Raw genomic sequence first — 27,613 nt, forward strand, 5'->3', positions numbered from 1 at the left:
AAAAAAATACTTGGTTGGATGGTATCAATCCCAGCAAGTGAGTATCAATATATCAAAAGTACTATCTCATATGTAAGTCAAGACTCAAGAGCACTTGTTTTATCACTTAAGAGTTTAGAAAACTCAAATATGCACCGAAAAACATCTAGATCTATAATTCATTGAACTTGGGTCTAATTGATGGTTTAGAAACTATCTTGTGCTAGAGATTGTACCAATGTTCTATCATATGGAAGTTGAAGGTATATTTGCAATCGAATTAGCTAAACATTAATTTTGGTTGTGAACCCATAACTTGATTCGCATGCCCCCTGGGATGGACAGCTCATCTAAACAAATTAGTTAAGGTTAGGAATCTCATGCAAGTCAGTCCACAGGCATGATCCAGAGTACTCCACGATGGATGCAGCTATTCAATCAACTACGGTGTTCACCTTACGAAATACATGTGTGGTGGTAAGGTCTACAGAGTCCGACAGCATAGCTGCAATGTCATGCAAAAAGGGGTGACTAATGTTCCCCCGCGTATACCTATGAAGCCAAGTTACAAGTCATCTTCAATTAATAGATAATCGGCATAAAGAGTTCGATGCGCATGAGTAATCCTAGCCCACGCAATCTGAAGCTTCACAGTAGGAACGAACGGATTAAAGAGATAACTACCCTCAGTCTCTGCAAGTCTAGAGGCGTAATCATGGATCACAAAGCCACCTCCACCACTCCTACCTCTGATGCTGCTGTCGAAATTGACTTTAAAAAACCTCAAAGAAGGGAGCTCCTAAATGATGAAAGCTTTCGGACCGCTACATGAGCCGATTGGAAGTCCTAGATCTTCGAGAATGTCGAGGCCACATCAATCACCTCAGTAGCCAATGTTAGAGCTCTCTTCAGAATAAATCTCATTGGGCACCTCCTAGTCTCAAACACTAGAAAATTCCTTGATAGCTAGATCTGCTGAGCAATATAGGCTGCCTGGATGTCAACAGCCTCAGCGCTCTAGCACCAATACTCTGTCTCAGTAGCTTTAGGAACTCCAGGACTGAGGTCTCCTTTTAAGCAGTGAAACTGTGCATACTCACCAAGTGCCACACCTGCACCATCCTTGGATATAGGAAAAGAATGTGTTTGATGGTTTCTTCCATCCTGTTGCAGGCAAAGTAGACAACTTAAATGTCCATGCCTCTCATCCTCAGATAGATCTGGTCGGAAGTCGTCTCCGCATAACTTTCCAAATGAAAAGACACCCATAGGCGCACTTCGATCCTCCAGATCCACCCAATATCTAGCTGCCTCATTGACTCCCTCCAAAACTGATGATAAAGATCCACCGTTACTGCTCTCAGTAGATCAGAGGACCTTCAGACTCTGACCACAATATTTTCCAACCTTATCACAAACTTTATTGGTCTCTATGCTATTTTGTGCCTCTGTTGTATCCACAATCGCCTCCTGCTAACATACTTAGGTGCCTCACCAATGAGCACCACAGGGAAAGAAATCAAGATAACGAGAAGCCATTCATTCAGACTCAATGGAACAATGCCAAAAACACTGGCTAGAAATGGAATGTAAAGTATGAGGAGATGGAGACCAAATAAAATCAGCATTGCCACAAGAAGCTAAGGGTTCCTCTATAGAGGCATCCTAACTAAGCTATTATCTTCTGATAAAGCATTCAAAGAGTCGAATATCTCCATTGCCACCAAAACAAATAATGATAATATCATTGCTTTAACTTTTCCAACAGTGAAATAGTCGCAAGGGTCTGTAAAAGATATACTTGATCGCCTGTCAAGAAGGGATCGAGTGAGAAATCTATCCATATGGGGCACTCTCTCTATGATCGGAGCTCAGACAAGGAGATCAGTGTGTGGCCATCGCTTAAAAGATCAATCATCATAAAGGAATGCTGGGTGTACCACAAGATTAAAATGCCAGCAGTTACTAAACCAACAAAAGAATCAATTATCTGATGCAGAAAATGCAGGGATTAGTGCATATAGCAATATTGTTGCTACAAATCTTGAGTATTCAACCTCCGCATAAAAAGATAATAGTGAAAATACCTACACTAGAATATTTGACTAGCTTGATGATCTACATGTTTGTATTCAATATTTATATTTTCATCGAGCTTAATTTTAAAAAGCAATATTGCCTACGCAAAATACGCAGGTGTCAAAATGCTGAATTACCTTTCAAAAATACCAAACTACTGGGATTGTATCTTATACTTAATTGTACAAGTCAATTTGATGTATTCGGATAGGAGCTTCTAAACCCAAATTCAGCCAATCCTATTAGAATTTTTCAGGCACATGTACAAGTGACAAGACATTTTAAATGAGTCTTATAATAGGGCACTCTCAAAAAAAAAAGAAGTCTTAAAATAGGGCATCTTGAAAGGTGGTGAGAAAGGGCTTTGAGATTGTGTTCGAGTGGCTATCTCTTTGTCATTTCTTCATCTTTATTTGGAGCTTACTGTATTGTCTATGTGCTTTGTATTTTTATTTGATTTCTATTTCTTTGTTTAGGCTTTTTATTTCTCTTCACTAGAAAGAACCAAGTTCTTGATATCTATACAAACAATAATTTGTCTCTAATTTTACATGCAAGAATGCAGCCATGCATATGAAATATATGTATGAAATGGACAAACAATTGGACTAGCTACTTCAAAGCTCAGTGAAGATTAAAGAATCCTTGATGTCGACTAAGACTTGACATCATGCCAAGCATGTTAACGTACCAATATTTTCATCATTTGAAGCCACCAAGAAGTATCAAAGTGATTTTAAATTCTAAAATTGAGTTCATGAGTTCAAAATTATTTGCCTAGTCATAGATTTCAACATTACAATATTCTACTTGGGAAAATATCATTGTTATCAATTATCATAAGCCTAGCTAGGAAGAGTTTAAAAGATCAAGCATTACTTTCACCAGGAAACGAAAGAGAACCCAAGAATTGATTAGAGCATCATTGGTCTTTTGAGGTGGCTTCTGCATGATATCAACATCAACAGGATTAAAACCAAGAGCTGTCGCACAGGGGCCATTGGTGACCAATTAACCCGAAGAAGCTGAATTAGTATGAGGCACTTAGGTATGCCAAGCCCAGCAGTCAAAAAGTTGGTCATTACTTTACTGATATTCGATGATATCATGTACCTATATAGAATAGAGAATTATTAAATATATCATTTTAGATATATGAGGCAACTGCAAGGTGCCTACAGAGATACCTAATGAAAAATTTTATGTTATTGTAAATAGCACGTCGTTCCACGACAACTGAGATGATTTTATTGAAATTATTATCTGCTAGAACCATGTCAGCAGCTTCTTTTGAAATTTGAACACATATCAATCAACGTAATCATCATGTAACTCATTGCTAGCAATCAATCACCACAATGATCTTGTGGTAACCATCATACTTAGCAGCAAAGCAAAGACTAGTCCCGAAGAATGATACTATAAGCAAAAATAGTTTCATGGTACAACAAAAAAAATATCGTATATCTTAAGAATTGCTCAAAAAATAAGAAAATGATAAGAGAGGAGCAAAATAATCAAATAGTTCGTACTAGGATAACTTTTTGTTGAGAGTAAATCAAAGTTCCATTACATTCTAAAGTGGATATGTACAGAACTATATATTCTTTCTAAAACTAAATCTTAAACATAAGGATGGCAATGGAGCGAATATGGATTCGAGTAGTCCATTACCCATACCCGTCCCGTAATTGGCAACCACACATTCATGCTCACCATACCCGTCTTGGGGTAAGACGGGTGGGTAGAGCTAGACAAGATAGTTGGAACAGGTTAGAGTAGGTAAAACTGTAATTATCTTATTTTTACATATAAATTAAATAAATAAAAAATAGGATAAACTAAATCTTAATATTTCACATGACATTAAACAAAATAAGAGTTAGGATTTAGAACATAATAGACTAAATTTTAATAATAATAGAAACCACAAACAAAAATATTATTCTTTAACAAGTCAAATGTCCCTTAAACAAAAGCAATCAAATGAAAAAACAAACAACTAAGCATGCATCTTGTAGCCTTTTATGTGATTAATCTATCTCATGATTGATCACAATAATTCTTCTCCATTATCATCATAATCATCGAAATCATCAAAACTAATATATAATTAGATTGGATTCGAGATGAACTTGCCATTATCTATGTCCATCCTAGATCCATTGGGGGTTTTGGAATGAAAACTAGTCCTTAGCACCGGGTCTAAACAGGTTGCCCATTAGGGTTTGGTGGTCGGATACCCAATGGAGAGGAGTCAATTGCTACTCCTACTCAAACAAGTAAACTAGGATGGGAGAAATAATAAAATGGATTATGTGAACTTACATAAACAGATAAAGTAAGCAATACATAAACAGATAAAGTAAGCAATACATGATACTTTCTACAAACAAGCAATGGTTATCTATATCAAATAGGAGCATGCTTTACTTACCTTAGTTCCAGTTATACCTATAGAAATTTCAATGTCAGCTAGCTTAATGCAAGTGCATCATTAAAACCATCATCAGTTATTGCAACAATCTCACCCATTTCCTTCGGCAGTCACATAATTTCTTGCTTGTGCATAGGCTCAGCATGAGAAAAATCTACACCCCCATATCTCGACGCAATTTTAATATGTTGGCTAACAAGAAGAGCCATGAACTCTTTACCAATAAAATTTGTCCCCTGATGCTTGCCATGCTAGGAAATAATCCAATTTTCTGACAGATTGCCTCTATAGTGGACTTATTATCATCAGTTATCAATCACCGTAACTTTGATACCTGCACCACTACAATCTTCAATTGCTTTATGAACTTCTACACAAAGAGGGTCCTATTTATATTGAAATGTAACGATTGTTAGCGCAATAAAAGAACATGTTTAAAATTTTAAGAAGTCAAATAGCAAGAGAAATGAAAGAGATGCCATGGAGATTGAGAATAGCGGTAGAACTCACTCTTAGACCAACAACACCAATAAATATAGATTGCTTTCGAGTAGTTAGCTGGATTGAGCAACTTCTTGTATGCAGGATGAGTTTCTACATAATAGTCTGCAAACTCTTCTAAATTAAGATTTTCTATTTTTTTGTAGGCTAAGCTTCACAACCGTTTTTGCAGGCAAATCTCCATCAGACTTGGCTGATCTAACTCCATGATAACACATTTCTCTATCATCAAAGGATCGGCAGCTACCATCTTTTCTATCTACCATAGTACCAGTTAGGATTACTGAGCTTTTCCTCTCTTTAGATACCCCATCAACTCTCTCAAAGGAGAATTGGCCTCCACCTTCATCAATGCCCCTAGCGGATGCTTTATTTTCTGCCTGCCAGGGTCAACAGACCCCCCAAGAGGGAGATCCATCGAAAACCCAGCGACCCCATAGACATTTCTGATGGCCTTTCCTTTCCTCGCCGAACTCATCATGGTTGCCTTCTTGTTTTGTGGTTGTCTTCTTCGTGTTGCCATTAATTTCCTTATAAACATAAACTGATACTACCTTACTTGTATTATACAAAGAATATCAGTAATACTAGTAGAAACTCTCCAAGAGTTACTTCCATCTTTGTTTAGGATTAATACTAGAGTTGGCAAATTAATTAAACAAATATGCCATAGGGAGCGTCTGCTCCCTAATCAAGCAGCCGTTGTAAAACTATGTTTTCACTTCACGAGACATGATAGATGTAGATCCATGAACTTTTCTTTTTTTTTTTGATTTTTTAATATGCATAAAATTTTGGTATATTCCAATTGAAAGATGTCAAATAAGAGGATAGCCAGAGATAGTCTCTAAACTTTCATGATATGAATTACAAAAAGAAAAAGAGAAACTAAGTATAGGTGGACAAAAGAATGTCGTTGCCTATCGTTATCTTACCATTGCTTCTTGAACCCTACATGGTGATTGGAAATCAGCGCAACATGCTTGGTTTTGGTGATTATTATGTTGGGGTTGGATCATTTTTAAGGTCCTACACGAGTACCTATAAACTATCATATTAAAAATATAGAATGAGTGGTGATCCAAAATATATTTCTTGAGTCATCTTTAGCATATAATCTTGCGAGTAGAGCTTACCCTAATGGTCATCTCTACTTAATTAGCAACCAAAGGTTTTGGTTCAAGTCTTAGTGGATTGGTATGCCTTCAATTTTCCAGCCATGTAAGGGGGATCTTCGTCCCTTTTTGTCTCTCTTACAAAAGAAAAAACAAGGTAAGACATGATCCTGGTCATTATATAGAGGTTCAAACAAAATTTAGATAGATTTAAAGTGTTGGAGAGTGTGTGAACTTATGGTGAAGATGAGTTCAAACATTAGCATTGTAACATATACATACACAGACAATTGCAACAGATGGTTTGATTTTTTATCTCATATAGACCCTAACTTTTATTGCTTGGCTTTCTTGGATTACTTTGCATTACGAAACAAAATAGATTTTGGTGTGGATATCTTTTTTTAATGGTTCGCATTAGTTATTCATCATCACGGCTATATATCCAGCCAAGATGCAACATCAACCACTTGTAAACTATAGACTTTATGACACATCATATATTCTTAGAGAATTTTTATAATTTTTTTCTAGATATTCTTGACGATGTCCCTTACATCATTCATGATGAAATAATCATGAAAATATTATTTTTTAGAAAATTAATTTTTGAATGATCTTTAGTCACCAAATACTAAACAATAAAAAAAATTGAGATTTTCTTTCGAATAAATAATTACCTAGGATGATACTTGTTTTGATGATGTTTATAATCATATTGCATGCAAAAAAGTACTTTTTCAACTAAATGAGCGAAAAGATAGGATACGACAAGTAAAGAAGGATGGATATGGATAGGAAAAAGTAGGATGTTAGGTTTCTTAGGTTTATAGCATAGATAATTTTGCTCAAAGCTCTAATCTAAGATTTTTTTTCTCTAGCTAATATGTTGTTTCAAACATACTTAGCCATATTTTTCCTTGTCACCCATTGAAAACGTATAGTACCATCAATGTGAAATGTACTTGAAAAATCATGTTTTAGACATGATATTAAATGTTTTTAAGTTCCTGAATTGGTTACTTGACTAAGGATTAGTTTGACAAATCCAATGGGATAGAGAGCACGATAGTATTGAAGAAAGTGATGTACACAGAATAGGGAGAGTATAGGAGCCATAACTTGATCCCTACAAGATTAATATTATTTTTTTTTCCTGAATGTAGGGATTCAACTCCTCTATCCCTACACCCTTCTTTTGCTTCCTCTACTTCTTTCATTCCTCGTACTATCTCTTTCTAGTTGATCCAACCAGATTGGAAGGAAAGTTTCCAAATAGACCCTAATTGATACCTTAGAGTGATAATTAATAATAAAAAAAATTTGCTATGATGTTCTTTATAATATTATATTATAAAGAATATTTAAAATATTATTGCACCACCATATTTTTTAATATTTTTTTTTAAAAAGTAATATTTTATTTTTTAATCCTTCTTCTTCATAACTTTTCCTCACCATCTACCTCCTTGCTGCTGCTTACCTCCCTACCGCACACGCCGCCCCCTTCCTCCTCTTCCTCTACCCATCTTTCCACCACTCAGGTCTGTGATTGCATGTCATCCTCTTCTTTCTCCTCTTCTGCCCACCTCTCCACTACTCAGGCCTACCACCGTATGCTGCCCCTTTCTTCCTCCTCCTTCACCCATCTCTTTACCGCTTGCCTCTCCGTCACCACATGCCACCTCTCTCATCCTCCACCCATCTCACCTTCCCACCGCCGCATACTGTCCCCTTCCTCCTCCATCGCCTCCCCCTTTTTTGCCCTAGGCAAAGATCTAAGCTCCTCCTCCTCTTTCTCTTTAGAACACCCCAACCCACCCCCTTCCTCTTCCTTCGCCCTTGGTGACGGCCCCGTCGGCCCCTTCATCCTCCTCCGCCCTCAGTGCACCCCCCACACCCACCTTTCTTCCCCCTTCACCCTTGGCACATCCCCCAATCACCACCTTTCCTCCTCCACCCTCGACGAAGACTTCTCCCCAACTCCTCCTCTTTGGGCCTCCCCTGACTCTGCTACCTATCCCTACCGAGAAATCATGATTTGTAAGAGAAGGGATAAGGCGAAGGCTTTTGACAAAAAAAAAAAAAAAAAGAGATACAATTTAATTATGGGATTTACCATCATTTCAATGTTCAAACAATTCTGATCTTTGAGATATTTACTACACAAGCCATTCATATTGACGCTCTAACTAGTTGCTGATGGAGAAATTTAAGCCATCCATCTCTAATCCAACGGTCATAAATATGTTAGCTATAAAAAGACTAAACTATCCTTTGGAGCACCGTAGCAAAGCCTAATAAGAAATGAAAGATGAGACATAATACATAATAAAAAGAAACCTAATCTAACTAACTTATGAACCAACCAACGAGCAAAATATGAAATTAAATGGCAAATATGACATATAATACATGTTGTTGTGAAGCTCCAGATCAATGTGGGTGAAGTCGGTCTCCTATTGATGTGGATGAGATTGGTCTTCTACCAACCTAGGATCTGGGGATTGACTAGAGCACTTTCATTTGGAAACACCTAAGACCTAGTGCTTAAATTAGCTAGAACTTGGGAACAGTAAAAATGAGATAGATGGAGAGATTGGGGGTTTTTTCTCTCTAGAGCCAAATTTACCTAAGGATCTCTTTTCTCTCTTTTTATATAGAGTGAGAGTCTTCAACTGTTATTGCTGAATTTGATAACAGGATCGAAGAATCTATGTCATGCCCCGAATCTAATAGTCGGTTTGGATACGTGATGGCCGCACACTTCTTAGAGCAAGTTCTAAAGAATATGCAAGGTCAAATTAAATCATTACAACCTTAACATCCATAATATCTGATTCTAATAATAATTAATAAAATTTTGCATAATTATAAATTAAATTTCTTCAATCCTCTGATTAGATACTATGACATTATATCTATCTATCTGCTCATCCATAAATCTAAGTCATAGCCAATCATAAACATCCTGTAACTCTGAGAAGAAAAAAAAAATAAAGGGGTGTGAGCTTCACAGTCCAGTAAAAATTTTCATATCACATCAATATATTAATATAATCTGAAAATAAGAATAAACAATAAAACATAAAATCTCATGTTCAATATCCAGAATAATTCAAATATCTATAAATTATCTGTCTTGTCAAAAGAGATGCATCATCATATATTAATGAGTGAAATATTTTTGTTCAACAATTGTTTCATATCTTGTCTTTCATTTCTCTTTTTATAATCACATGATTTTTAACTTTTTCTTTCTTTTTTTGGCTTTGGACTAACCAAGTCTATACCTCAGTCATTATTCGAATCAATTTCTACTTAAAAGCCTTTCAAGGCTGTCCTAGGATGAGCTTCTGGCCGACTGTCCCACGTATGAAAGTCTGTGAGAGATTGTTCCAGGCATAAGCTCCTAGTGGGGCTGTCCCAGGCATGAGCTCCTGACGGCTGATCCATCTATAAGCCAGTGGGGGCTGTCCTAGGTATAAGCTCCTGACGGGTTGTCCTAGGCATAAGCTCCTGACGGACTGTTCCATATGACAAAGCTAGTCCATACCATATTCTTCTTTTTTATTTAATCATTATATGTTGATTTCATCGAATTAATTATGACTTACATTATGATCAATTTAGATATGTCATATCCATATAATCATGTCATCAATTTCTAATACATATATATTGACATAACATACTCATGCTCAAAATCAAATAACGGTATCTCAGATATAATAAATTCATCGATCTCAAATCCGACGATGTAAAATCAATAATGTAAGACCCACAGTAAAATAGCATATATATAATGGTGATCATATACAGGGATTCTTATCTTTATCGGTGACTGATCCAAACATAGAAATCAATGTTTTTCTTTGATTTAGGAACTTTGAAAACAAGATATTCTACTCGACATCTTATGCAAACAATCGTATCTCTTCATAATCCTGATTAAATATAAGAATCATATATAGAGAAATTATCGATAATTGATCCTAATAATACAAATCTAGGACTTCTCCCAGGATTACTCAAAATCGAGATTTGTTTGAGTGTCTAGACCCTTCATTGGTCCACGAGACTTCTAGAGAGAGAAAATTCATGAAGAGAAAGAAAATTTTAGAAAGAGAAAATTTTAGAGAGAGAAAATAGAGAGAGAATCTTCGTATCCTTTAGATGAGACAATCATGGTCGAGATCACAGAGGTCATATCAGGATGACTCAATATGAATTAACTATAATTAGATGCTATAAATTTCGAATAAGGATCGAACTGGGATCCAACCTACTGCACGAATTTTGAAATAATTTCAGGTCATCTTATTTTTATCTCAAATTTATACTAGGATCCGTGAAGCAATTTGAGAGAGAGTAGAAAGACCTTAGAGAGAGAAAATTCATAAAGAAAGAGAAAAGGTCTAGGAGAGAATCTAGAGAGAGAAGATGGAGAGAGAAAGTAGAGAGAGGAGAGAGGAAAGAGAGAGAGGAGAGAGAAAAAATTCTCTCTCTTTTTTTTTTATTTTTTTTTCTCTATTTTTCTCTATTTTTTTTCTTTTCTTTTCTTCTTCTTTCTTTCTTTTCCCGTTTTCTTCTTCCTTTCCTCTTCCTTGGCCGAACAGGGGGAGGACCAGAGGGAAGGGGCTCGATGGCTCGAGCTCCGACGAGGGGCGGCGGTGTCTGATCGACGACAACAGAGCAAGGGGAGGTAGGCGGCGAGGTTCGACCGGCGAGAAATCAAGAAACAATCAGAAAATAGGGTACTGCCGCTTTTTCTTTTGTTTTTTGGTCATTGGTCGTCACCGATGGCCAAAACCCTCAGGGAAGAGGGATAGAGAGATGAAGTCCTATCCTACGGGTGAGACGCCGCAGACGGCAACGCCGGTGGTCGGAAAAAAGAAGGAAAAGGGTTCGGCCAAACAGAGCAAAACAGGAGTTCACCTTTTCATGGATTTTTCGACGATCCCGATGGCCGGTGAGGGTATACCGTGCCGTGGAAAGGAGGGGAAAGAAGAGAGGAAAGAGGAGAAGGGCTTACCTCCGACTTCGATGAGGTCTCCGGCGAGTATTTGAGATGAACACGATGAGGACATCCGCGGCTTCAACGAAAAAATTCGAGAAAAATAAAAGGAGAAATCCGGTGCTCGTCGTGGCTAGCCATGGAGAAGGAAAGGGAGATTTTATAGAGGTCTTTCTAGGGTTCCTTGTGGCCCTAGGAGTCCTCCTCCCAATCGGACGTGGGGAAGAAGAAGAAGACTTCAACGGGAGTCTTCTTCTAGATTTTTTTTTTTTTTTTTTTATATGGGCTTGATTCAGGGCCCAATTGGGCCGGGTGTTACAATCTATGCCCATTTAACTTAAAATCATGAGTGTCCATTATGATACTGATAGCAAGCGCGTGATTGTGGGCATGGATTACGTACGTTATTCATGGGTGTTATGCATGATAATCCAACCAATGTTGATGAAAACTGTTGCTAGATTTTTGGAGATTCCATTGGGCTAAGTTGTCAATTAGATTGGTTATTGGTGAGATATTGAGGTGGAACCTTGTCTAACTCCGAGGTTAGTAAAATATGTCCAAAATCATCCATCTTAAGGCCGGTCTTCATCCGACATCAGGAGACACCTCATCGGAAACTTCAAATTTTTTCTAACAATATAACTCCCATATTAAACTTCTCGGCTGTTCATATACCAGGTATGCAGAAGTAGCAAGACAACTCCTTATTCAAAGGCCAAGCTGGATTAGGTGAGAGGATGGTTCACTGCCCCAATAATATATAATAAAAAAATATAAATTATTTAAATCTGAAATCTTTAGCAACCATATGTATCTGTCCGAAGATTGAAGGGCTAGGACTGCCGCAATCCTCGGACTGTCTCTAGGCTACGTGGGCTTATCATTCTCTCGTGGGCCACTTTTAAGCCGCACCGTCGAACGAAACGGCCCTCAGGCCCCCCTCCCATGCTGGCCTCATCACCTTCTCCTCGTGGGCCACTTTTTAAGCCCCACCGTCGAACGAAAAGCAAGCCGCGTCAAACTAGCGTCAAAACCGGTCGCTCCACGCCCACCCTCTTAAGACGCACCCTCACCCCGTGAAGCGGCATTCTTTTTTGCTAGGGTTTCTCAGCCGTCGTGACCAGAGGTATGATTTTTTCTCGTCTCTCTCTGCTTCCTTAGTTAGGGTTTGCTAAGTTCCTTCGATTCTCGTCTCTAAGATCATCTTTTTGGGGTTAGGGTGGCGGTGAGATTGTTTAGGGTTTGGGTAGTTCCTATGATTCTCTTCTCTAGGATCTTTTTTGTGGTTTAGGGTTCTTGCGGGTCGCTGTTTCTTGTTCTTGATCTTTGTCGCCTCTGGATTTAGGGCTTTTCGTGGCTTTGTTTGGCTAGACCTGGAAGGATGAGGCCGGTGTTCTGCGGAAATTTCGACTACGATACTCGCCAATCGGAGCTGGAGCGGCTTTTTGGCAGATATGGAAGGGTGGACCGCATCGACGTGAAATCTGGTAAATTTCTTCGCGGTCTTTTATCCCTTTGTTCCTTAGAGGATTTTATTTTTGTTTCTTATTTGGGTGGGGGTTTATCTCTGGTTTGAAAGGCGAGAGTTTTTAACAGGAAAGGCACCAGAACGATCGGTCTACTGTTACGACTCAGGTGCCAGTTTTTGGATTTGGCATATTGGTTGAGTCATCAGCACCGTGTCTTCTGTTAGTTTAAAGCGTTGGCCTTTTTCGTTAGATGCCCTCGAGGTTGAGGGTCTTTGCTTCTTGATCTAAATCAGAGTTCTCTGATATGATGCGCTTTCATAATTAAGTTCCCATGCAATTCCATCTTAAAATGGTCGGATTGTTGGACAAAATCGGAGATACGCTCCTCTTTTTCCTCCGGTATATCTCTTGCATTCAAAGTGCGCAAAGAAACGAGGTTCTTTGATTTAAATTCCGGTCGTGCCCCTTTTTTTGGGAAATTTATCACATCTCCGATGCACCCACATGGAGCTGGTGCAATAACACTCTTTGCCCATGTCCATCACCAACTCATGCATGAGCAGTAGTTATTGTTATGGGGAAAAATGCAAAAGCTGGTAATTAAAATATATCACAGCTTTCTATATCATTATTTGCGAACCATTTTGTGGTTGAAAGGGTTTCTACCACTTACATATCCAGAAAATTCATGGCTTGTCATATCTAGGGTATTTTGAAGAGTGCACTTGACCATGATATCATATCTTTTTTTTTTTTTTTTTTGTGAAGATAAATGTTGTACATCTTGTGCAGTTAGTTAATGTTTAAAAAATCAATTGTTTATTGGCGATGTATTTGATTTTAGGTTTTTATGTTTTCTCTGTGTATTGGAATATAATTATAGTGAAAATACCATTTCTTGAGAAGTGTAGATTTCATTTGTTGACTTTATCAAAGCAAATTACAAGAGCTGCTTAGAGGTTACAAGTTTCAGCAATCTTTCCTTTATGTGGTGAGTCCTGTAGCTATCAAATTTTTAATGTGTTTGGTTATAGAATTATCTGATCGTTTACAAATCTTTAATTTTTCGTATATTTTATGAGAAAAAAAATTTTCTGATTTGCTACTGAGTCAGTGAAAGAAGAATGCTTCCATGATGTTCCGGGCAATTTTTATGATGAATCTTGATATTCACTGATATTGCACAAATAATTTTGGAAACTTTCTGAATTTGTTTACATAACAATGTTTTAGAAGTTTTTGTTGTGCCTATAGTTTTCTTGTTTCTGACCTTGAATCAAAAACTTTTCAACATCATGAAATTTTCCCTTGTGAGTAGTCCCAGGTCCCGTATATTACCATGTTTGTAGGATCAAGTGTGACCGTTGTACTTTGCTGTTCATTTGTTTGCTTATTACTGCAATATTGAGCTCTGAACGTTCTTTTATCACACATTTTTTTTTTCTGGCCTAAGTTGGGCTACTTCTTTAATAATGTTGTAAAGGTCAAGAAATAGTATGTTTCAGCATGTCTACCTTTTGCCTATTAGCGTTTACTGATTGTGTATTTGTTTGCTAGTTAAGATTTTGCACCAAATATATATGCTTGATGCAGATATGATCAAATTCGCATCTAGGTTTAGCTTTTTCTTGTGCATCTCCATTTTTATTTTTTAAGTTGCTTTATCCATATAATTATTTTTTGATCAGAATAAGTTTGCTATTTGCCAAATCCATCTTTTCTTCTTAATGGCTCACATGTAGCCTTAGATATATGTGTTGATTTTCAGAGAGAAAATGAGTTTCTTTGTTGAGCGTTTGGACTAGTTGGTCTTCTTACTATTGATAATGTTTCTGAATTATACTTTTTATGCTGGTGTAGACATTAGGATGGAGACTGTTTTGTTTCTTTTTATTTCTTTCAATAGAGTTTGAGCAACTTAAAGAAAACCTTTAAAGAAAGTTTAATTGAATATTTAGTTAATTTTGTAATTTGTATTCCCTGTTTATAGAAATAAATTAATAATTCAAGAAATTACCATCCCTTAAAGGTTATTCAAGATTTTTTTTCACTAGTTGATTTATTTTCCAATATTTATGCACTTATTAATCTTCATAAAAATAGGGCTCTTCATTGTTTTAGTTAATGATCAATGGACCCTTCATTGTTTTACCTGAACAGTGGACGGTGTTGATAGACATAAGAAAAGACCTAACATGAACCGGAGAAACATGGTACTGGGAGTGGTTGGGCTTGCATTGTGTGAATGACATTAGCCTACCAGTGACTCTGTTTTGTACCCATTCAAGTGCTTCTCTGACCTTAACCTCCTTCTCACTTCCTCCATCCCCCTTCTCTATGGACAAGACAAGAAGGGCCAGGCAATTTAGAAAATGGCATGCAGTATTGTTGTTTATGCACATGTTTATGAGATCAAATTGATATATATATATATATATATTTTCCATAGTTTCTAGGTTAATTCTTGTTACATGGATATTGCATCTTCTACTTCTTTGTATTCTTATTTATTTTAATGAGGTAATGTGGTTGTTCTCGGTATTTATAATTATTAAGGAATAATTAGATTTTTTTTTTATCAGCAAAGCTGCCATCTAACTGTTATCATTATTCCATTGTATTAATGATGTAATGTGGTTGTTCTAGAATTTATATTTGTTTAAAAATAATTAGATTTTTGTTGATCGGCAAGCTGCCATCTAACCATTCTAACTGTTTTACAATGTGAATTATGGGGTTATCGGTGTGTTATTACATAACTTTAGTTGATGGGTAAGTTTTGATTTTTAAGCATGGTGTCAAATAAAAGATCCCAAATATGAAATGCAAACAAGAACCCCTCTTCTAGGGCTGTCAAAATGGGCTTGGCCCACAGGGCCGGCCTGGCCCAACCCTGTAAATGGGGTGGACTAGGCTGCCATATGAATAGCCCAAATAACAACCGGGCCTGTTTGGCCCACCCCACATCAGCCCAAGGGTTAATATGGGTTGGGGCCGGGCCGGGCTAGACCAGGTGGGCCACGAAAACTTTAAAAAAAAATCTTAAAAAAAAATCCTATTCATTTTTTAATTTCTGACTCCTGAGCTCCGCTGTACCACATCGCCGGCCACTGCCGCAGACCAGCAGGATGACCGCCTCCACCGGTTCCTCTCCTTTTCGCCTCCCAGTTCTACAGATCCCCCTCATCATCGCCGGTGCCGCCGCCTCCGGCCTCCGAATCCGATCACAAATCAAGATACGCCGGCCTCTTCCTCCCTTCTGCCGACGGATGCCCCTCCATCCAACCTCCAGGCAATCCCCCTCCTTCGAGCCCCTCCTTTCTGCCGATGGATGCCTCTCCAACCTCTGGGCGAATCCCCTCCTCATCGTCGGTGCCGCCACCTCCAAGTCAAATCTGGCCGCAGCTCCTCCTCGGGCTCTTTCTGTCTTTTCACTCTTCGAGTTAGATCCGCGCTATCTCCCCTTGGACTCTCTCAGTCTCTCTCCACTCTCCACGCTCGACCGCTCGAGGCACCGCTGCCTCCGAGTTAAATCCGGCTGCGGCTTCTTCTCCTTGGCTCTCTCGATCTCTCCACTCTCCGAGTCAGATCTGTGCTGCCTCCGGCCTCCCCTCAGGCTCTCTCGATCTCTCTCCACTCTTTAGGCTCGATCGCTTGAGGCTCTCCCCCTCTCGAGCTCTCTGCCTCTCTTTTTTTTACTTTTTACTCTTCAATCATTTGAGGTTCAAGGCCCATGGGCTGGCCGGCCCGGCCCACGGCTCTTAAAGGGCTGGGCTGGGCTGGGCCAGCTATATTGTGTCCCATTTTTTGGCTGGGCCTAGCTCGGCCGAGCCCATCAAATTTTAGGCCCTTGTGGGCCGGGCCAACCCATTTTGACAGTACTTCCCTCTTCTTTTAATTAGTGCAAGGCTTATTTAATATAATTTGTTCAGAACCTTCCTACTAAAGCACACCCTTCAATACAGGATTTTTCAAACAGTTCATTCCCATAGCATTCAATTTTTTTGTGGGTATACTATATGTTAGTATTTTTCATCTCTCCATGTGTAAGATAATTTTATCTCATGGTGTTCTGTGAGTATCATTCAAGTGGATAATCTGCATTCTCGTTGTGTTCTGCATATTTTGAAAAAGATGCAGAGCAAAAGCCAAGTGATTCAATACTCTCTGATCACAGATCAAGCAAATCTTTAGTTCTAATTTGAGAAACCTGTTCGTTAAGTGATCACTCGATGAGCATGTAATAAATCCTGCGAAGCAATGGAAAATGTCTGTGTACTGTTTGCTGAATGTTACCATGAGCAGTATAGGATATCGAATTGGTTGCCCCTCCATGTAGTTTGTGGACAGGTCATAACCAGAGTGATCATGTGATTGGAACAGTAGAGCCACTCATATATATTCTGTTACCTTTTTGTGGTGGCTTGTTTTTGTTGTGATGAAACTTCATGAAGAGTCATTTTTAGTGATGACTGCTTGGGGCACTTGCATGCATTGGTGTTGGTTGCATTGGTATGCCATGAGTCATAAAACCCCCTCTTTAAATGGTTCTGCAGATTCATATGTGGGCAAGGATTCAGGGGGGCAGGTTGTCGTTCACACATCACCTATGTGCATATGCACTTCTAACTCTTTCCTTGTCTTGTTATTCTTGTTAGTCATAGTAAGATATGTAAACAAGTCACTGCAATTTTAGTGCTATTTCTTTTAGTTTGTAATGACGAATCTAGATTTTTTTTTTTTTTTTACCATAACAGACTGCAACTCTCAACATGGCTCACATAATGTTATGTACGCTCACTGTGTCAATTTCAGACAGTGGTTGGTCTGACAAGATCAGTGTTGCAATTTCTGTTTGAAGGACATCCATATTTAAATGTTTGCTTTGACGCAGGAACTACTAAGGGAAATCGAGCTTTTTCTGGGCTCACCACTTCCATGCAAAAAACCTCCTGTATTGAAGGAAACTTTCCTGCCAGCACATCGGCTTGTTCCATTCACTACCGGCATACTTCATTCTTTCACACAAACATGCGTTTCTCACCTCTGCATTGTCCAACATTGCCATTGCCCGAGCATGATGGTTGAGGACTCATCATCATGCAATGCCTATCGATATCATCGTGCCATGTCAACATCATGCCATGCCAACTGATATCATCGTGCCATGTCAACATCATGCCATGCCAGCCGAATGCCTGCACTGTTTCTGGTGAAGCATGCTGGGCAGTGACTTCATACCTTGGAATTAACTTATGTGACATCATGCTTTAGTTCCTACCTTAAAAGGATTCCATTTTTCACATTCTAATGTTCAGGCCTACAGATGTATGCAGGTGTAGTATTTTTCTGTTTTCATGAGGAATATGACCTGTTTTGGATGTCATATTGATACACGGGCAACAGAAATGATTAGAATCACTTTTTATGCTGTTCTGTCTTATAATACTTTTTTGTTGCAGGGTATGCTTTTGTTTATTTTGAAGATGAACATGATGCTGAAGATGCCATACGAGGCCTTGATGATATTCCATTTGGCTATAGTAGGCGCAGGCTGTCTGTTGAGTGGTCAAGGGTAATTTCCCTTTCTGAAAAGAAAATCTTTCTTTGGTGTACTGTGTATATAAACTTATTTTTGTCCCTGCCATAATCTTTTCATTGTTCAATGAATGATGTTGTCTTTTGGGCATTTTGTCTTGGATTTGTCAATAGCTGTGTTTTGCATCTGATGATCACTTGTCTGAGCTTTTGCTTGCAGCAAGGAGAACGTGGTCCACGACATGGCTTTAGGTCAATGACAAACATGAGGCCCACTAAAACACTTTTTGTTATCAATTTTGATCCAATCCGGACTAGGGTCAGGGACATTGAAAGGCATTTTGAACCTTATGGGAAGATTTTGAATGTTCAGATCAGGAGGAACTTTGCATTCGTGCAGTTTGAAACCCAGGAGGAAGCCACAAAGGCCCTTGAATGTACAAATATGAGGTTAGTTTTCTTGTTCTATCCTTCATTAACAGTTTTTATGCTGAAAATTTTTATTCAACAGTTTGGAATATTCTTGTTGTTACTTGTTATTGTTGTGTTTTCTTGTTTTACAGTGAAGTAGGCGTCCATTTATGGTGTACATGTCTATTTGTCTTACATTTATTTTGACTTGTATGTCTCTGTTACTAAAATGGCTTCATCATGTTACTTATGGTGTCACTTTAGTAGTAGCATATTTTGTTGGATTTCTTTGTGATTATCTGTTGAATATTTGTTGGTTGTACTTTTTAATCATTGATATGATTACTTGTTGGAGCATGGGTCCCAGTTCTGGATAGGTGTTTTTGCATGCAGGAGCCTCAAAGTTCCCTCCAGCCCCCCCCTCTCTCTCTCTCTCTCTCTTTCTCTCTTTCACACACACACACACACACACTCACTGCATGCGCGTGTGAGAAACATGGATGCACATGCACAATCCATGATCTTGGTGCAGGTATCTTTGATACTTCCAAAATTGTCATGTTTACTTATGAGAAATATCTAGGAAGAAAATTATAGATTGATCTCCTTTTCAAGCTTGGAGATGCACATTGCACATGACATGCTGGGTGGGTAGCAAGAATCATAATCGTGTCTACTGATGATTTGCTTTTTGATCCTTGTAGTAGCTCCTTGGTGCCTAGTTGCATTCTTCATTGATGGATCAAGTAACTTTAAATTATCTTGATTTTTTTTTTTTAATGAAGTTTTTTTCTATGTTTGACCAACACTAGCTTGTTTCTTTTGAGCTTGTTGCAGCTTTTTTGAATGTTCAAAATATTATTCGGAACTGCATGCAAAATTTGTTGAATTTTTCCTATTTTTTGGAATATTTCAATTGTTTAATCTTAATTCTTAGTTTATCCAAATATCTGAACTTTTCTTTATCTTTGGGATGCTCTCTCTCTCTCTCTCTGTTTTTTTTTTTTTTTTGGGGGGGGGGGGGGTTTGTGGTTTATTCATCAGATCTTTTTGATCTCGAGCTTTTCTGGTTGGTCAACTTGGGAAATCACTACTTACATATTATGATCTTTACTGTAAATTGGGTTATATGTTTCAGAGTCATGAAACCTGAAGCCTCCGTTTTCTTCACCCCTTTCACTCATTAGGAATTTTTTGGTTGTAGGGTGAGCTCATCTTGTGCGCTCCGATGACTAGATTTAAATGTTTTGATATGGCTATCAATTTTAGATGATTTTTTTTTTCCCCTTAGTTTAATGCTCCAGTGTATCATTTGCTATCCAATTTGTTTATATGAATCATGCTTGAGAAGCTGGGTTTGCGAGTTTGATGCCATTGAAAGTCAAACTATTGCATATGCCTATCTGGTTTCTTGTTTGTAATGTTAAAATTTTCAATTTTTTCAAAGTTCTTTATTTCGAATTTGCTTCTGATTACCTTTCTGTTTGTGTTATTTTACTATGAGTTTAAACATATCGCATGAAAGCTTGGTCCATGATGCTTGGAAGGTATGCTGATCATCATCATCTTTTTCCCTGTCCACTGCAGAAAGATATTGGATCGTGTTGTATCGGTTGAGTATGCCTTTAGGGATGATGGTGAGCATGGTGACAGGAGGGACAGCCCTCGAAGGGGTGGTTATGGAAGGCGTGATGTTAGCCCATATGGTCGCTCTGTTAGTCCAGTGTACCACAGGGATCGCACAAGTCCTGACTATGGTCGTGCCCATAGTCCTGTCTATGATCGATATGACAGACCATCATATGATAGGAGCAGAAGTCCTGATTATGGTCATTATCGAAGGTGAGGATCACAAAACTTTGGTAATGTGTTGCATACCGTTGGTGTTAATTTGTAGCCGTGCATGTTTGTGTTTGCCTGCTTGAATGGTGATTCCTTGGGTGCTTTTAGGCTTTTGGATGTCCAACCATGAATGTTGTGTAGCCGTCCATTAAACCCTTCAAATTTTATATGACCCAAAAAACCTGGGTATCTAATTTATCCTCTTTGTATTTAAATTTAGGTGAATGTATTGAATAGTTCTGATACGGAAATGGTGAATGCAGGCTAGTGTATTGAGTAGTTAAAAGATTCAGAAACGGTGGCACAATTTGAGACGTATTTTTATATTATTTTATCAAGCGTGTTTTAGTGAAATCTCTTTTTTATGATTGTGGGTAGGTTTTAGAATTCTGATAGCTTTTGGTGTTTTGTTTGATTAAACTTATCCTGGCGTTTTTGTTACAGCCGCTCTCCTGTCAGAAGGTCTAGGAATGAAGCATCTGGATTGTGGGAACAAATCATCAGTAGACTGTCATTAGTACTTCTCTGTATCGGTTCCTTTTACCCCTTTGATTAGCTCTTAGCGAGGAAGCCAGCGTGGTTATGTAATATAATTTTATGATTGGAAGTTATATTCTTCGTTTTCTTTTCTTTTACCGCTATATATATACATATATATATATATATATGGCAATAATGGTCTATTCTGGCTTTTCCAATAACTCTCACCTAAAGGCCCCAAATCCAAGTGGAGGAAGTCCTCCAAATTAATGGATTTCAATCAAATCCATTAATTTGATATCCCAGCAATTGAATATTCTAAATTAATGGATTGCAGCAATTTAATATCCCAGAAAGACAGGCTTGCTTCCATGCTCTTGAAGCGTGGCCTACATTTTTTTTTTTTGGTAATAAGGAGCGATCTGAGCTATATGGAAGAATATAAGACAGAGTTTACATACAGCAGTCCACAATAATTTAAATTTAAATTTTGATTTGGATTTAAATTTAGTCAGATCAATAATTTAAGTCGTTGGATAATTTATTGTTTAAAAATTATATGTTGCAGAGATTTTGATCTATGTATGTTAAAATAAAAATTTAATAAAATAATAAATATATTTTTTGTATATAGTAATTTGAATAGTGATGTTGAATTTTTGATTATCATGTTTTTTTTTTTTTTTGATTTGTTGGATTTGGTTTAATTCGATCATTTATATTATATTTTTTTTTTTTTTTTTTTTATATATATATTTATATATTATATATGTGTGTGTGTGTGTGTGTGGTTAAAGGTCTGTTCAGCCAAGCAGATTACATGGTGTCCTTTGTATTCCAAAGCATATATGTAATTTGTCTTTTGTATCCCAAAGCATATAGCAACGGATTCTTCATCTGCAAAGTGACTTAGGTGGCGTATTGCATTTTACCCGGAGGTAGACGATATAGCTATAACTGTGGATGATGTTATACATTGATGGGAAATGAAAATTTTTTTCCTCAAAAATTATTTTTACATTCCAATAAGAAAAATGGCATGAACTTACTGTTTGTATTATATATTACCATTTTTCCCATTAAATTGATTTTCGAGGTAAAATAATATGCATCCAATATATACTGCTGGACGATCCAATGAGGATTCTAAGTTTATTAGAGAACGTATTTGTAAAAGAAGCCTATAATGGTCGCGTCGAATGGTTTGCCAAAAAAAAAAAAAAAAAAAAAAACAGCTAAATATCTTTATCTTTTCTTAGTAATATTCTACTTAAAAAAAAAAAAAAAAAAAGCATCCGGACGCGATCTCGGAAAAATTCAAGTATAGTCGGGGACACTTGTTAGATGATAAGCACGTGATGGTTAGCCTCTTGATACTAAGAAATTTTGGCTGCATAGATTATTAGTTCACCAAAAAGGAGTTCGTTTGTATTTTGCCTGAGTTCGTTTGAGCATGAATAGGTCGGTCTTCATATATTTTGCCTGAGTTTATCGCCCGAGGCATGCTATAAGATCAGGTCATCTCTACGCAGCGTGTCTTTTTGCTTCAAATATAAATTAATAAAGTGTGCATAGGTATATTTGGTCTCATAAAATCAATCTTCCGCTCTTTGAAGTATGTACCTTCTTCTTTCCCTAAAGATAGAATCATTTAACTCTGGGAATCATCATTTGGAGGGTTTACGGTTTCCTAGAGAGGGAGCATGTTTGGTTTGCCGCTACATCAGCCCAAAGTTGAACAGTGGGGAAAGGAGCGAGACTTCATTTTCCTGTGACTGATGTTTGGTTATCCTTTACCACCGCCTCCCAACCAATCGCAAAATAGAAACAACTGAGCACACTAAGCAAACTGGACCAGGAGAAGACGCTATTCTAGATGACCACAGATCCTTCAACAAGTTTTGGACAGAGAGTTTGGGATCAACCTGAGAAAAAAAAAAAAAAAAAAGAAAAGGGAGAAACATATTGGGTGATGGAGCCACATCGCCCAGCATTGTCATTATTTATGGAGAAGATGGAATGTTACTATGCTCACAATGGAAGTAATGTGCTTGAAAGGACGTAGCCTTGTTTTTTCCTTTTTCTTCATTGCAGATATGGGCGGACTAAGGTGTCTGTCCGAGCTTAAATGCCTATCTTGCCCTCCATGCATCCCCAAAAAACTCTCTCTGAAAAATACATACCAAAAAGCCCGACTTACACATTTTTGAGGCATATTTTGACGTACACATGGGTTTGTTCTTTATTATTTCACAAGAATCCAGTGCTCGACAAAATTAGATCGTGTATTCAAAAAAATTACTAGACTTGCTCAGATTTTAGATGGATTGGCATGTAGTCTAAAGTTTTAAGTATTTCCTTATCGACATTCTGTGTACAGTCCAAGACTACTAGTTATTTGCAAATGAAATTCGAAGTTAGAAATCTAAAAATAATTGAAAATACATTTATAGATCTTAAAGTAATTTTTTTATTGACATACTTCTACAAAGTACCTTTGAAAACTTAAGAATTTAAAACAATTTCAAAGTTTGTGGATGTCTACATCACATAGAGCAACAAATTATTTGCAATGTATGTGAAGCTTGAGCTTAAGAATCTAAAAAGATTAAAGTTTATTTAGAGACTTGCAAATAATTTTCATCCACATACTCATTGCCGCTGAACCATTTGCATTTTTCATTAAACTGAGCTTAATTATTAGCAAATAATTGACAGTCTATTCAGGAAATTTTCGTTAAATTTCTACTCGACATATTCCATGTAAGGATTGCAAGTGTTTGGTCTTACATGAAACTTAAGCTTGGAGATCTGAAAACAATTTCGGAGTTTCAACGTAGGCCTTCAGAAAAACAGAAAAAAAGTTTATACCAACACAATTGGATGCTGTAAGAGGTTGGCAATTACTATATGAATTTCCTACACAACTATGAAGAGTGTGGATGTGATTGTCTTAGATGGTTTAGATGTTAGGCGAAATCATATATATGGTAGAGTGGTTTAGATGGTTTGCTATCTCTAGAGGATCTTAATATACCTTCATACATATGATGCATTTTAATGCAGAAACCCACCAGCAGGAGGAAAAAAAAAAAATCATTTAGGTACTTTTAAGGCCTAAAAATCTTCACTACATATATAATCATCCAAGCCTTTCCCCATCAAATATAAGGCTGACTATAAGTTGATCAGAAAGTTCCATGAAAGCTTAAATAGCTTTTACTGCCAACCCTCTATAAATTAATGCTAAATTCTTGGCCAGGACAAACTTGAGCAAGAGAGAGCATTGGAAAGTAGGAGATCTTTCTTGTTGTTATAATTTAAGCTGCATCCTTGAAAGTTCACCACGCTTGGAAAAGTGTATATATATATATATATATATAAAGGAGGAAGATGATAATTACCGTGGCCCATAGAGGGATGACTAATTTACGGGGCTACTCTAACAGAGCATGCTCTTTAGCTTTGTCTCAACAAAGCATGACTTTTCTGTCATGTCATTTGAAAAGAAGTCTCATGGTGTGTTGCAATCCGTTCTAGAGAACAACACGTGGAATTGGAACCAAGTCCAACATTTCCTGACATATGACCTCCAACAAAATATTCCAAGCCAGCGATCTTTTCACGATGATGTTGTTCAGAGACGGATTGGACATCGTCATCAAGGATTCGTGTGAACCGGGAGCAAGACAGCATACCTTGTGGGTGGTAGACCAATAGCGTGTAGTTTGCAGTCATGCAGTCTTCCTCTGGTATAAAGGTTTTCTAATGGTGGGGTGTGATTCCCTCCAGTTGCTCACGCCCACTTCATTATTTCCTGTCCCTACTTTTTGATAATCGCCGCCCTCTTGCTCTCTAGTTATTGAAAAGAAAAGGAGAGAATTATTCTCACTTCCATTTTCTTCTACCTTCTTATTCGGCGATACATATAAAGATTCCCATCAGAAATCACCATTATTCTGTAGCACGAATAACAGCTGTTTTCCGTTATTCTAAATTCTATAGTTCACTCAAAAACCATTGCCTCTAGTGCCCGGTACGTTGCAGCCATTCACCACTTCTCTTTTTTTTTTTTTTTTGTTTTTGTTTTTGTTTTTCCCCTCAAATAAACAATCTTATCTGCTATTCCATGGCAAATTTTACAACGAAACAATGGCCCAGTTCCGTGGAAGAATATGATCCCAACAAAACTTTCAAGGAACAAGATCTCCCCCCTTGGTGGCCTTGGGGCATCTGGCACAGCGAAGCAAAGCAAAGCATTTCCCATCGACTTGACCTCATCACGCAAACTCTCACCCAGCATTCACACTAGCAATGCAAGATCACAGCCATTATTAATCCTCAGGATCCCCGAGCCATATTTAAGACTCCTCCCTCCTCCCCTTCCCATCTTCGTAACAAAATCCAATCTCCTTCTCTCCTACACCAGATGGAGAAGAAGGAATCAACCACCCCTAGCCCCTTAAACATGTGCGAGAAGCTCTTCAACGCCTTCAAACCCGTTTTCCGCCCACTCCGCTACCTCACTTTCCACCATCGGGGACCTGGAGGCATCACCAATCCTTCGTCGACTCGGCCAAACCCCTCTCAGGACTCCGGCGCAAAAGATCCCAGTCCTCGAAAACAACTGGCCATTGCACCCAAGGCTGAACCGCGCCAACCACTGCCAAAGCCTTTAGCGCCGCCGCCGCCGCCGCCGCCACCACCACCACCTTTTGAATCAGTCCCAGTTCGGAAGGTTCCCGACAAGGCGGTGCCGAGCCTGGCACCACCAAAGGCGGTGACGACACTGCAACCGGCGGCACCACAGGCGCCGAAACCACAACCACTGCCTCCGGAGGGAGCAGCGGCAAAGAAGAATATTAATGAGAGGGTGGAGGATTATATCAAAAGCGCTAAGGCTAAGATGAGGACTGGCTCTGGTGTTGGAAGGGCGCCCAACTCTCAGTGAGGGAGTTGGCAGTTGAATATATAAGAGAGAGAGAGCATGACGGCATATATGTTCCACCGAGTTTAAATTATTGAAATGTTACTGTTAACACTTTTCGTTTGATCGATGTATGCTTTCAACGTTGTATGAGTTCGTGTGAATATATGGTTTTCTTGAAGAATAAATTTGTTTGTGTGCCAAAACCTTAGTTTCCTCTTCGTGGATGATCAAAGTTAAGATACTAATTGATCAGCAAGTTGTACATGAACTGTTTGGGCTTCCTTATTTTTCCTTATTTGAGAGAGAAAAAAAAAAAAAAAAAAAAACCTTGTTTAATCTCGGACATAAATGGAGCATATGCAAATCTTATGTTACCGCTTAGTTTAAAAACAGGTCCAGCCTGGACAGGTGAAAGGTAAGGATGACTCGAAGGCAATCTCTTAGAACCTTTTTCTTTTCTTGCCTAATTCACAAGCGCACTTTTGATTTTTGAAAGGGGATCTCATAATTATAGTTCCAATATAAGAAAAGAAGAATCAAAAAATGCATTTATAAAATGCCGTACTAAAAATTTAATAATTTAGAAAAAAATGCATTGATCATTTACTTAATGTTTATGTGAATATATAATGTAAGTAAACCCTTTTTCACTTGAGACATGCTTATGTCAATACACACCAATATGAAGTTGTTGCGGTTTTAAATGCTTAATGTTATATCTATAGTTAAGATAAATGCATGCTTAAAGTTATATGATGCAGATGCACATTGTACATGTGAAATCTGGTCATCTGGGCCATTTTTTGATGAGGATTTGATTTTCCAATAAAAGAGAATTTGATTCTTAGGCTAATCATGATGTGGCTGTGTTATTCTCTCAGATAGGTCCAATGATTAAGGGCCGCACTAAGAAAAACTTTGAGCATCTTATATCTAGAGTTATTGAGTATTGATTTGATTTGATCTAATTTGTTAAGTATTCGAATCAATCATGTGTTATTCGCTCTCCCATTATCAGGGTGTTTGGTAATCCAATTGGATTACCACGATAATCTAAGATCATTAGTGATCCAAATCTTGGAGTGATATGATCCTAATGATTTAAGATTATTATATTTGGTTGGCCATAATGCAGTGATTAAAATTCAGATATGTATAAGTAACTTTTTAGTATGCTATGAAAATCTAAGATCGCCGACCATATAATAACAAAAACATCCAAAAATATCTTAGATAGAAAACAAAAAAAATGAAGAGGAGAGATGGAAGAAGAAGAAAGCGATTATCATGATTGGGTTAAGGAAACGAAATCACCGTTTGAGTATCATTTCAATAAAGCTTTGGGAGTTGGGATTGAGGAATGGGACAAAAATTTTTTTTAAAAAATATCTAATAGATTTTTTCTCTTTCTAATTATTACGGTGAGAAAAAAAAAATTTCTTTTCTTCCATAGAGATGACGCCCCAACTACCCACCCAATGCACATAAAGAATATCGCATACATGCACGAAAAAATATCGTGACAAAAAAGATAGATTTTCTCTTTCAAAAAGTTTTTTAATTATAAGAATATTTTGGTTAACGTATTTTAATATAAGATCACCATGATGGAGTGATATTAGATATCCATCCTCAAGAGTGGATTTTCTATCACTGTGTTAGATGATGATTTGAGGAGTGGAGGTCATTTGAAATCACTATCACGTAGGATCACCATGATGTAATTAAATATAATGATCTCATCGCTCCTCCCACATCATTCTTGATATTGGATGGATCACCCCATACCAAATGCTCCTTATAGTCTCAACT

General features: G+C 37.7%; 2 protein-coding genes and 1 pseudogene across 3 annotated transcripts; 2 read left to right on the forward strand and 1 right to left on the reverse strand.

Moving 5' to 3' along the window:
* Window positions 1-1,409: 1,409 nt before the first annotated feature.
* LOC105043563 (calcium-transporting ATPase, endoplasmic reticulum-type-like) lies at window positions 1,410-7,981 on the reverse strand (annotated as a pseudogene).
* Window positions 7,982-12,115: 4,134 nt separating this feature from the next.
* On the forward strand, window positions 12,116-21,026 carry LOC105043456 (serine/arginine-rich splicing factor RS31). 2 transcript variants are annotated; one of them, XM_073255811.1, is made up of 6 exons: window positions 12,116-12,257; window positions 12,477-12,618; window positions 18,063-18,175; window positions 18,359-18,588; window positions 20,137-20,391; window positions 20,836-21,026. In XM_073255811.1, exons 2-6 carry the CDS (start codon window positions 12,513-12,515, stop codon window positions 20,945-20,947), a joined length of 816 nt encoding a protein of 271 aa, XP_073111912.1. In that variant the 5' UTR covers window positions 12,116-12,257; window positions 12,477-12,512; the 3' UTR covers window positions 20,948-21,026. The 2 variants fall into 2 exon arrangements, with proteins under 2 accessions (XP_073111912.1, XP_073111913.1); XM_073255812.1 differs by lacking the exon at window positions 12,116-12,257 and adding an exon at window positions 17,495-17,936.
* A 4,025-nt stretch (window positions 21,027-25,051) lies between these two features.
* LOC105036861 (uncharacterized) lies at window positions 25,052-26,004 on the forward strand. Its single transcript, XM_010912585.4, has one exon. The coding sequence runs from the start codon at window positions 25,301-25,303 to the stop codon at window positions 25,820-25,822; it is 522 nt and encodes a 173-aa protein (XP_010910887.2). The 5' UTR covers window positions 25,052-25,300; the 3' UTR covers window positions 25,823-26,004.
* The last annotated feature ends 1,609 nt before the right edge of the window (window positions 26,005-27,613 follow it).

This window comes from Elaeis guineensis, chromosome 4 (genome assembly GCF_000442705.2).
Source record: "Elaeis guineensis isolate ETL-2024a chromosome 4, EG11, whole genome shotgun sequence".
Classification (NCBI taxonomy): Eukaryota; Viridiplantae; Streptophyta; class Magnoliopsida; order Arecales; family Arecaceae; genus Elaeis; species Elaeis guineensis.